This window comes from Pseudochaenichthys georgianus, chromosome 3 (assembly GCF_902827115.2).
Source record: "Pseudochaenichthys georgianus chromosome 3, fPseGeo1.2, whole genome shotgun sequence".
Lineage (NCBI taxonomy): Eukaryota > Metazoa > Chordata > Actinopteri > Perciformes > Channichthyidae > Pseudochaenichthys > Pseudochaenichthys georgianus.
Window position 1 is genome coordinate 42,676,364 of NC_047505.1, and position 12,655 is coordinate 42,689,018.

General features: G+C 39.8%; 1 protein-coding gene across 1 annotated transcript in view; it reads right to left on the reverse strand.

Annotated features, from left to right (window-relative positions):
• ush2a (Usher syndrome 2A (autosomal recessive, mild)) overlaps positions 1-12,655 on the reverse strand; it is a 257,394-nt gene that overhangs the window by 49,366 nt on the left and 195,373 nt on the right. The window contains exons 66-68 of the mRNA XM_034103486.1: positions 11,370-11,568; positions 3,545-3,652; positions 1,931-2,114 (exon numbers count right to left, since the gene is read on the reverse strand). Coding sequence (XP_033959377.1) covers positions 1,931-2,114; positions 3,545-3,652; positions 11,370-11,568 — 491 coding nt within the window. The remainder of the gene's footprint in view (positions 1-1,930; positions 2,115-3,544; positions 3,653-11,369; positions 11,569-12,655) is intronic.

Below are 12,655 nucleotides of genomic sequence, written 5' to 3' on the forward strand. Positions count from 1 at the left end.
AATGCCTATAATTCATTAATATTTGAAAGATCAAAGCAACCAAAGGAAAGACTCACAGCCTCTTGCACTGCCCTCCACAAATTGATCAAAATGAATGTACATAGTGTGCTCATGTCTGTGTGTTTAAGCTCATACACTGACCGCACTTGAGGTCCATTTCTTTCTCTTTCTCCCTCTCCATCATACACCTCTCTCTCTCTTACGTCTGTCTCGCTGCCCCTCTCGGCCCGCTCTCTACCTCTCGCCCATGACATCATAAGATAGATTTCCCTTTTAAGAGCGTGTGGCTGCTGGTGCTAAAGCCTACATTAGCTGTGTAAGTGGGCCACCATTTAACATTAAAATCCTTTAATTTGCTATAAACTCCAGCACACATGCATTAATAGGGGGTGCTGTTGGGTTATTGTTCCTGCGCAGAGCGTTTCCAACAGGAGGCCATTAGCACCAGTGCAGTGGGTTAGAACGCAGTCAGGAAAGGGTTCAAATTAAAACTACTCATATGTTGCTCTCATAGACACAAAGAGACACACAGAGCAAAACATACATACATACAACTAATTGAGACGGACCAACTGTGGAGAGGAGAGACAGGAAGAGAGAGAAATCATGAGAGGAAGAGAGCGAGTGTGATGGAGAGGAAGGAGTGTATCATGGCATAGGGTTTCAGAGGGAGAATGAATTCAAACACTTCATCACTGGAAGATATTTACTTAAATGTAAACACCGCCTTGGGATATCAAAAGTCAAACGGTGTGCGTGTGTGGTAGGTAATCGTTGAATGGGGCATTTGCATCTGTATGGCTGTGGTTGTGGCTGTGTGTGTGTGTGTGTGTGTGTGTGTGTGTGTGTGTGTGTCCTGCGGGGCCAGCCAGAGGGAATAGGTTAATTCTCTCGTCATCTTAGACACTTCCTGGGCTGCCGAAGCAAAGTGACAGCTAATCAACATTGTCATAAATAATCAATGGCCACTTTGAGCAGTCTCATGCACAGACACATGCGCACACAGAAAGGCATGCGTGGGTACACACTCACACACGCGGGCAGAAACCCACACAAGACTGCCTGGATAATGGGGCCGGTGCTCCCTGTGTAATTCTTGGCGCAGAGCTAAATTGGGAAAAGAAGGGAAGGAGGAATGAGGTAAGAGGGAAAGGATGGGAGGGGAGGGTGAGAGGAGAGAGAAGTGAATAGGAGGCGAGACAAGTGATGAGAAGCGAAGGGTCGGGACGGGAATGCCTTCTGGCAGACTATCTGGAATTAGGGAATATGAAACGTCACACACACACTGTCCTATCTTCTTTCTTCCTTCCTTTCTTTCTCTTCCACACACACACAGAGGAGATTGGAGTACTGCAGGGCGTTATCCCAAGAATTCTATTTGGAGAAAGGAGAAACTGTCTCTGGAGAGAGAAGACCAAGGAGAGGGAAAAGGAGACATGAGAGAGAGAAAGAGGAGGGTAGGCGGGGTATCATTTTACACTCCCGTAATTAAAACAGAAAATCCATCTCAGAAAAAAGACACGGATTAATAAAGGTTAAATGAAAATAAACAGATAAATAAAATCTCCGCTCCAATGCTGTCTGCAAGCAAAAGCTAAATCTGATTTGTGTTTTAATATGTGTGTGTGTGTGCGCGTCTGTCATTGGCATGTCAAATATTTGCTCATTAAATGGCACAAACAGACATATACAGAGTGCAGTCCTCAGAGAGACATGGATGGGATGGAATAGGAGATAGGAGGGCTTTTAAAACAGGGTGACCCCCATATAAACACGCATACACTCAAATGGGAAAGTGTAGGAATTAGAGGCATGATTAATTATCAAGCTACAAGTGAATTGTGTTTATGCATGTTTGACTACTACATATGTGCACACAAACACATTTGCATTAATGTGTGTGTAAAGTATGCGAGTGCCCGCTCTCTACCTGCGGTTTGGCACGAGTCCAGTGTCGGTATAATTCTGGTCACGGTGGTCTCCGGTAAAAATAGTGTGACCGTCTCTGTTCAGTCTGTACTGGGAAATGTGTCCATTAGGTCGGGGGGGCTGATCCCAGTACAGCTCCACTGCAGATGTGTTTATTACCAGATGTCTGGGGCTGGTCCATACACCTGAGGAGCAAAGACGGAAAGAAGAGGGAATGTTTTCAAGTTAACTTTATTTTGTTTCAAACAAACTAATCAGGAACAAAACTTTCCTTAAAAGATAACTTACTAATGTTAAAGTGACGACAGGTAACAGCTTGTTTCTGGTTGAGTCACTACTTTGTTAAACGGTAACTGAGAATAGTGACATTTATTTACATAAGAATGTAGAGAATTAAGCACAAAAAGATTACAATGATGGAGAAGAACTCATGAGGTTTTAAAGAAACCAAAGGTGGAACAAAAGATGGCAGACAAGATGTGATTGTAGTGTTATTTCATTATTTGAAACTAAAAGGAACACAGATGGTCTAAAAGGTTTAACATTTAATAACATTTTTACAAATAAATATGCATTATTTCAGATTAGAATTGTAAATTGATTTATATTGAAGAATAAGTGTTGAGACTGATGGAAGAGAGGATAATACATAATAGAAATGTATGTCTATAGAAAACAGTACATAAAGAGATTATGCAAGTTAAAAGAGAGACAAATGACGGCTGAGCAAGGTAAACATAGGGGGTAAAAAAAGGTTAAAAAATGGGAAATAATTTGATATTTATTGTGAAAGACTTGGAGGAAAGCACAATTTGCAATTTGTTTCAAGAGAAGGAGAAATAAGACATAAAAGAAGAGGAGTGAGAAAGACGTGGAAAAAAACAGAAAGGAAATATCAAGAGAAGGAGAGGCAGAGGGGAGGAAGAGGAGTGAAAGTGGACATGAAAATAAAAAGGAATGAAAAGAGAAAAATCGTCCTAATGAAAGTTAATTAATAAACAAAAATCTGAGACGACATTTTATTTAGGGAACAAAATAATGTTTTTTCCACTGTAGTCACCAGAGAGGAAGAGGAGACAAAGCTAAAGGTGAAGGAGAGCGAGATATAGAGAGACCAAAGAAAGATGAGAGGGGGAGGATTTAAAAAAGGAGAGCAGTGGCAGGAGAGAAGAGAAGCAAGAGGGAGTCAGTGAGGAGAACATGGACTAAGGAACATCTTGTAGAAATTACCGAATGCTCGATAGATTGCTTTATTTCTGTATTTATCAAAATGGTTAGTTGTTGGTTATTTAAAGTCATTTATATATTTTAAACAATTTAACATAACGTTTTTCCCTGTGACAATAAAAGGAAAAAAATAATGATTATTGGAAAATGTTTTTACTTTACTTACTGCATGTAATACATTGTTGTGGAAAATGCAATGCAGATTCTCACAGTCTTACATTAGCGTGGTTCAGACATCGGACAAAAGTGTTAAGAATCCGAGTAACCAAATGATTTGGAATTAAATGTCACAAGATGACTTCCAAAGATTTATAAGAAAGGTTTTTAATATTTTTCAGGATGTCCAGGATTTTCATAATTGCATAATTGTGCCTGTGTGTGTGTGTACCGGCAGGGGGGGCTTGCAGGGTGCGTCCTGTGGAAGGTGAGCTGGCTCCACATCCCACAGCTGTGCAGCCCACCAGCACAAAACTGTAGTCTGTGTACGGCTGCAGACCTGTGGCACACAGAACAATATACATATGTGATGAAAATAAATTACAAAAGATTAATCCTACGCACACAAAGGATGGAAAATTGCATATATTATTTCTACATTCAGTTTATTTTGTATTCCGTACACAAAAAGCTGAAATAGGGGGTTAAAAAGGGGGAGAGAGACACATATCCAAATACAGAACAATAAGGGGAATAAAGTAAAAAAGAGAGAGGAAAGCTTTCCGGCCCGTATCACAAGCTCTTTTCCTGAGCGTCTTCTCTCTCTATCCATTTCACTCTCCCTCCCTCTGTTCTTTCCACACTCTCTCAACGGATGGATCCATATCTGTCGGTGTTAAATTATGCATGCCATAACTCAATAATGAAACAACGTAAAGATGGGCAGCCGCGGAACTGACATGGGATAGGACCGGTCCAACGCTGTAATGTCATCAGCTTTTGATCTATGATAATTATGATACCTCGGTATACGTTTAGGCTACAGCGTCCAGACATGATTTATTTATATGCGCCCGCTATACGCAGTCTAAAAGAAATCACAAAACGACTGAGTGGTCCTTTAACTGCAACCACAGGAAATCAGTTTTAGGACATTTTAAACAATTGAAATACTGGAAGTTGCTAATGAAAATCCACATGTACCTAAACAAAGTTATCCTGGAGTTAGAACCACTTTCCGGTGATTGAAAAGCTTTGTCTTCTTTTGATATATTTTCTGCCCGGTGCTTGATAGACCGAGGGTGGATGAGAATTAATGGATGAATGCAAATCCTTAATGTTGTCATGGGGGTTGACTGGATGTTTTATGGTCATTCACTTAGCTGACAGCATACAACAGCTTACAAATCAAATTGAAGGGAAAATGAAGGAGCGAAAAAATGACAATATTTCAAAAGGATGAATGTGAAAACAGGCTTTGGCATTACATAACGCAGAGTGTTGAATTCTTTATTTCTGCCTACATTTTAAATACTTTCAGAGAAGCAATACATATTTTATAACATTAAGGACAAGATAAATACTTCTATTATATAGAACCTTTTTTCATACCTACTAACATGTTTCATCTTTAGCATATTACATTTATACTAAAAACTAATCATATTTAATAGACTGAAAATGTGTTTTAAACTATAGATTTTATTTTAACAAAGAAATGTAAATGTATTCTATTTGATTTATGTTTAATATCACAGGGGAAATAGACAGTACAGGACTCGTTGGGTTGCAGATTTGAAATACATGCGTATATTACTTATATTACAAATGAGTTATCAAATCTTTACTTTAGGTGAAAAAATACCATAATAATATTACTGTTAATTAACATACTTGTATTCTAATTTAGTTAATCTAAATTAACTATAACTGTTTCCAACTGAGTCTATTTGGAGGCTGGGAGACAGAAAGGGACACCCTACTATGTCTCAGCTGCTTTATGCATGTTGGTACCCTTCCTCTGTCGACTACATACGACAGAAAACATGTGCACACACACACACACACACACACACACACACACACACACACACACACACACACACACACACACACACACACACACACACACACACACACACACACACACACACACACACACACACACACACACACACACACACACACACACACACACACACACACACACACACACACACACACACACACACACACACACACACACACACACACACTACATTGACTTACATGCATTTCATGGAGACTTATCCTAACCTTAACCATAACCAACACATGCCTAACCCTAACCCTTAACCTTAACCATAACCAACACATGCCTAACCCTAACCAATCTTCACCCTAAAATGAATGATTCCCCTCATAGGGACCTCCAATTTGTCCCCATACGGGAGGCGGGTCCCCACACGTGACTGTGTAAACAGATTTAGGTCCCCACAAGTATAGTAATGCTAGGCCACACACACACACTCAAACACACACACCGCGGTTTCCTCGTGTCTTTCTACTGCTCAGCCTGCTTGACATGCCTCACAGCCTGCCACGCTTAACCCAACCTCTGATCAATGTGTGTGTGTGTGTCTGTGTGTGTGGAAATGCTGTCACTATGTTGCCCTGGGTTTGGGTTAAATAAAGGAAATCTGCCAGCAATACAAAAGTACTAGGGTTTGAAGCGTAAGGCTCTGTTACACTATTTAACTGTGCAACTAAGCGTGTGTATACTGTATGCATGTGTGCACTCTAGCATAGTAAATGATATCTACACCGAAAGTGATGTCATTTGTTGCAACGCTGAATAAAGCAGTAACCCTTCACTTCATGTTTCTACATAGAGACAGACAGAGTGTCTCTACAGGAGTCAGAAATGGGCCGAAAACGGACAGACAACTGTGTCATATTTTATGATCAACACAGACCACATAGACAACCTCATCTGGCAATGAACAGTAATGAGAATAAGAAACGTGTGTTAAATATTTTTGGGTGCATACAGATTGTATTCAGTAATGCTTAAATTGTTTCCAGTACTTATTAATCACGGACTAAACGAATAAACGGTATCAGGCCTACCTTTTGAAAGGAAAACAGTCAGAATATTACGGAACTACAAGGCTAAAAACTCTGAAAAGCCAAACATTACCTGCTTCTCCAACCATTGTGTCTCTTATTATTTCAATTTTAAACCAAAACAAACACACTTTTCATTCAACCCGTGTGTTAGACAAAAATATACACACACATATACAACCACCTTTGATGTCTCCTTGTGTGTTTCAAGTAACCTTTAAAACTGAAGCCTGAAGAGGGCAGTATTGGTCTGCTGAAGAAACTACTGGGTGTCTACCGTGTGTGTGTGTGTGTGTGTGTGTGTGTGTGTGTGTGTGTGTGTGTGTGTGTGTGTGCCTCTATGTGCGCATACCAGTGCATACATATGTGTGCTTATGTGTTCGATTATGGAAAGACAGAGGCAGCTTCAATAATTTTAACAGTGATCACCGGGAAGTGAAAAACAGGTTGAGGGCATTCTGATGAGAGCAGCCAGCGGCTCACTAACACAGAGTGAGACAAGGCTGTCACTGTCCTCATGATAGCTGGACACTACTGAGATCAGTGTGTGTGTGTGTGTGTGTGTGTGTGTGTGTGTGTGTGTGTGTGTGTGTGTGTGTCTGTGCACAGGGAGAAACAGACAGAGACTATGGCAGAAAGACAGAGTAAAGAGTTAAAGCTTAGATTCAAGCTAAAAGTCAAAGAGAACGAAAACCAACAATAGAAAGTAAGGAGTGTGACACTGTTGTTGTGGATTTCCCTTATATGTGTGTGTGTGTGTGTGTGTGTGTTCATGCGTTTCAGGAAAAAAATTACCGATTTATAATGGCATTTTATTGACAGGTTGCCATTCCTTGTTTGCATTAGAGAATATGATAGGATGATGGGCACAGGAGGTAATACCAAGCCAGTTACCCGATACATCAGATAGTAAAGGAAATAAAGAGAGAGAGAAAGATGGTAAAATGAAAGAAGATGGGAGAAAAAGGGAAAAGCCAGAAAGGAGAATACGAGGAGAAGGAAACGTGAGGACATCGGAGAAAGAGAAAGAAGAGAAAGAAAAGAAAGGCACTGAAATGGAAAGAGACGAAACCAATGATTGGTACAATGAAGAGTAAGACAAGTGAGTGAGTTGAGAAGCAGAGGACAAAAGGAAGTTATAGTGAAGTTTGCATAAGAAACAGAAATTATAGATGATGCATCGAGAACACGCAAGAAAACTAACGGAGAAAAAACAGAGAGAGAGAGAGAGTGAGCGGCAACGTGTGTAGGGGCCGATGAGGGAGAGGAGAGCTTTGATAACACCTCTCCTAAATAATTAAGAGTTTGACTTCCTGTCTGTGGCTGCCTAATGCAGAGAGCGTCTGGGATGGAACAATGAGATCAGGTTCACACACACACACACACACACACACACACACACACACACACACACACACACACACACACACACACACACACACACACACACACACACACACACACACACACACACACACACACACACACACACACACACACACACACACACACACACACACACACACACACACACACACACACACACACACACACACACACACACACACACACACACACCACTTCAGGGGACATTACATTGACTTACATGCATTTCCTGGAGACTTATCCAAACCTTAACCATAACCAACACATGCCTAACCCTAACCCTTAACCCTTACCCTAACCCTTAACCGTACCCTTACCCTAAACCTAACCAAGTCTTCACCCTTTTAAGCAAGCTAAACAATATGATCAGATACAAGTTATTGTGCAGTACTTTCCATACATATGCATTTACACACACATATGTGCACATGCGTTAACTAAACTAAATAAAGACTGAACTTGCTCACAGACATACACACATTTCACCTTGGAAGACATGGCCAGGAATTTGGGACGAATAAATTAGTAAATGTGTCCACTTGGAAAACATCTCTACATATCTTGCGTGTACAAGTTTTGAGACATATTCGGTCAATGATAGCTCTTACTTTGCTTGCTTACTGTTGTATTATTAATGTTGACTTCTGTAGAATCTACAAAAATCTTTAAAAAAGTTAGAAGTTTATGATCGTATCCCTCACATTCCAACTTTTCAACCGATAGAGATTCACTTAAATAAAAATGTTGTACTCATTGTGCATGAAGTTATAAGGATGACATCTGGAGCATTTGTATGTATTGATAACTGGACTATATAGTTCAAACTTCAGTCTTTTAAACTTTTTATGTTTTAGCTCAGATTTTTGAAGCAGAAATCATAAACTTACAGCAAATGTTGTTAACTGGTTACATGAAAGACTCATTCCACATACTGTAGGGTTGACACTTCTTATGATAAAGCGATTAAAGGTTGATTGATAAACAGTTCTTGTGTATCTCCTCCTTTCTTACGCCTACATGCCTGTACCTTTAGCACAGACCAATCCTAGCATGGACTACGGGGGAAAGGCATTAATAAATAAAAGAACATACTCTATTCCCTGCTGTTCTGAATTAATAATGAGCCTACAAAAGACCAATTAAACACATGATTAATGCCATAATCTATATAATTGCAGGCAATAATTCATCGTGAGCTAATGATAGCAATACTTAATATCGATTCACATGGGGTGTCTCTGTACAGCAGTGCTTAATTCTTTCTATGAAGTGTCACTTTTCGGAACTGCTACAAATGCTATTAGTTAGAGTTCATTTCTGGCTTTTCCTAAAGCAAATCACTTATAAAAGGGAAATAGAAAACACAACATTGTTTTATATTTTTAGATTCAGTCATCATTTTGGCAGCTGCTACATTTGGGAATTATTCTCCTGAAAAACCTTCCTGGGCAAAAAAACCCCACAAATAAAAGGTGATTTAAATGAAATATATATAGTACTCTATTCTTTATATATTTAATAAAAGGAAACAGGTACTCAGTTAAAATAAATACTATTATAAATACATATTGTTTCAGAATGTCAGATAATACTGGTGGTATTATGATTATTATTATTATAAAAGTACATTTACAACAACTTTTCTTAATAATTGACTCTCTGAGGAAAATTATTTTAACAGAAAATACTCCATCAGACATGTATCAGATCAAATAAGTTACAACACTGCAAAGTGATTCAATCCAACATTGACATTTTAGTAGCTAAAAAAGCACGTTTCTCCAGTTTCTGCGGTGAGTGAGTGAGCTCTCTGAGCGTCTGTCTCTGACAGCGGTGAGAACCGTCGCAGAGATGCAGAGAGGATGAATTATGGCGTATTAAACATTGAGGACGAGGGAGTAGCGCAGCAATTATTTCTGTTCATATTTCACTGAAAACACTTAGATACATCCATCCATCTTTACATCTGTCCTACTCCTTCTTCCTTTTCTCCTTCACTCCGTTTCAAAAAGTGTCATCCTGTGAACCTTTCACTCCCTCTTTATCTCCGTTTCACTTTTTACTTTGTGCTAAAAGCTATCATAGCAACAACAGTTTCTAAGTACAAGAACATACAAACTGTACGAAGAGGTACACTTGAGTGTGTGTATACACGGGGATCAATTTGTAAAAGTCCCAAAGGAAGACACATTAAAAAGACAATTTACCAAAAATCCATTACTTTGAAATATTAATTGAATATAATTGTTAGGTTTATTTATTCAATTTAATGAAGTTTGCTATATAAAATAAGGTTAAAGTGTAGAACGAAGCCTATCACTTAAGGTTTGTTGAATGAATCTGTAGAGAACATACAAGTTTCATCCATTCCTGATCCTTTGTGATTTAATATGTCCGCTGTAAAAAAAACAGGACTGCAATAAATGAAACACATAAATCTATTTTTTAAAGCATAAATGTGTTGTTAGAAAGACGGCTGCAATGTTGGGAACAAGAGCAGGGAAGAGCGGGAGGGAGAAAGACAAAAGGGTGAGAGAGAGAGTCCCCCAGTAGTGGTTTTGGCTGAATATGCAGGGTTTTCCAGTGTCTCACTGGGGGACAGGGGAATTTCACACATGCATGCTGGTTGCTTACACTGGCACATGGGGCTGGTACAGTATTACAGCACATTACCATCTCTATTTGGCATTGTTTGCTTTGCCTCATGCCTACACATACAAACACACGCTTGTGCGCACACAACTCCTGACCATACAAGCCAACCACAGGCACCATGGGAATAGTCTATTGTCTACTGGCAAAGCCGAGACCTGGTATGAGTCCAAGACAGAGCAGAGAGCAGAGCTGTGAAGGGAGCGTGTCACTGAAATTCAGCTTCAAAGGATGCCATCACTACTTTATATGTTTAAACATTTAAATAGTGTGAATACGTAACTATTCAAATTCCAGAAGAAGGTAAGTATTTTAATTCTGATTATTGTTGTTTGGCATTTTTTTAGTAAGTGTCTCTATAATGTTCAGTTTTTACAACAAACATTTGCTTTGCAATGCTTTATTCAGGTGTTTGTGTGCATGTCTTAGTGTGTGTGTGTGTGTGTGTGTGTGTGTGTGTGTGTGTGTGTGTGTGTGTGTGTGTGTGTGTGTCTCTTGTGAATGATGGCAGAAGGCCAGAAACACAGCTCCTCCTCAGGATAGATAAAACAAAACCCACAAATCATGCAGTCCTGACACCACCATGTTTGTGTGCAGATGTACAATATTGAGACAACACTTCTATTTGTCTGTGTGTGTGCTGGGTACATTTTTTTTGTAGTGTTTTGTTAGAGCACTGGGTCTAAAACAGCTTTTGTTCTGCTGTTTTGTACTAATATTTGAGTTTTTCGTGTGAGCTTCAAGGCATGTGAGCCCAAGATTGTGTCCGAATTGTGTCGGAGTGTGCCTCTGTATTTTTTTTTAATTTGTATTCTTTTGTGTGTTCACTTGAGTGTATTTGTGTCTGTGTTAAGGGGCTTGGCCAGAGAGAGCAGGTGTACATGTAGTCATTAGATGCCTTTCAGAAACAGATATAGATAAATAGATGCATTTCAAAGGAAGAAAGAAGAAGGAGAGTAAAGGACAGGTAAGCAGAAACAAAGATGAGAAGGAGTAGAGAAGAGACAGGACAAAGGGCAATGGAGACAGAGAGAGAGAGAGAGAGAGAGAGAGAGAGAGAGAGAGAGAGAGAGTTTGATGAGTGGGAGAAATGTGAAGGAAAAGTGAGGCATTTGATAATCTGAGAATCTTACCAAACACAGTATAATTTCTGGGCCCACTGATGTGTGTAAATATGGTTCCTACACCAATCTGGTTCAGGTGGGAGCGTTGTATTTTTCCATTGGGACGAGTCGCTTCAGACCAGCTTACATGGAGGGAGGAAGGGCTTAAAGCTGTTACCACAGGAGGCTGCACGCCCTCTGGGACTCCCTGGATTGTCACTGCCACCACCTCCACACACACACACACACACACACACACACACACACACACACACACACACACACACACACACACACACACACACACACACACACACACACACACACACACACACACACACACACACACACACACACACACACACACACACACACACACACACACACACACACACACACACACACACACACACACACACACACACACACACACAACAGAAGAAGACACACACACACAGTATAAAATATACCACATTTCTGATAGGTGTGAATAACAGATGGAATTCTGCGAGAACCATTTATGAATGTAATTAACATGATCACAACCCAATAAAAACTGCATCCAAACCCATGACTTCTCTTTCTGAGGTAGTAAAAACCCTGCTGACGACAGAAAAATATGTTTTATGCATTCCCCTCCCAAAAAAAAGAAAAATGGCATTATATACAACAGCCAAAACATGACCAAAAAAAGAGAACATCTGAAACTCCTGAAAAAAAACAAGAAAGGTAGACTTGTCTATTGGTAATGGGAAAGGTGTTAAGGACCTTACAGACACTTGGACTCAAACGCACGACTCAAAAGAAAGTTTGTTCAAAAATAGTCTTTACTTTGGAAAAGTATAAAGTTCAAACAAAACATCACTCCTAAGAGGCAAAACATAGCAAAGCAAATTACAAACTAAATAAACTTGACTATGGTCACAAAATACAATAATCTCTGGGCGAGACAAGCTGGCTCTCTAAATGGCACAAGGCACAAGACGAACTGGCACAGGACAAAGGGAGACAGGACTATTTATACATGAGGTAAGGGGGAACAGGTGGAAACAATCAGGGGCGGGGCAGACACTGACGATGGCGGGAAAACACACAAAGGGAGGAAGTAAAGGGACCTGAAATGAGACCAGAGGTAAGTACAAAATAAAACGGGAAGTGCAATGACAGGACTAGACAGGTGAACAAAAAGACTTGACTAAACATAAATCTAACCTGGGCTATGAACTAAACGTGAAACAATAACATGAACCTGATTAACATGACATGAACAATTTAGCAGACATGACGGGATGTTACAGTACCCCCCCCTCTAGGGA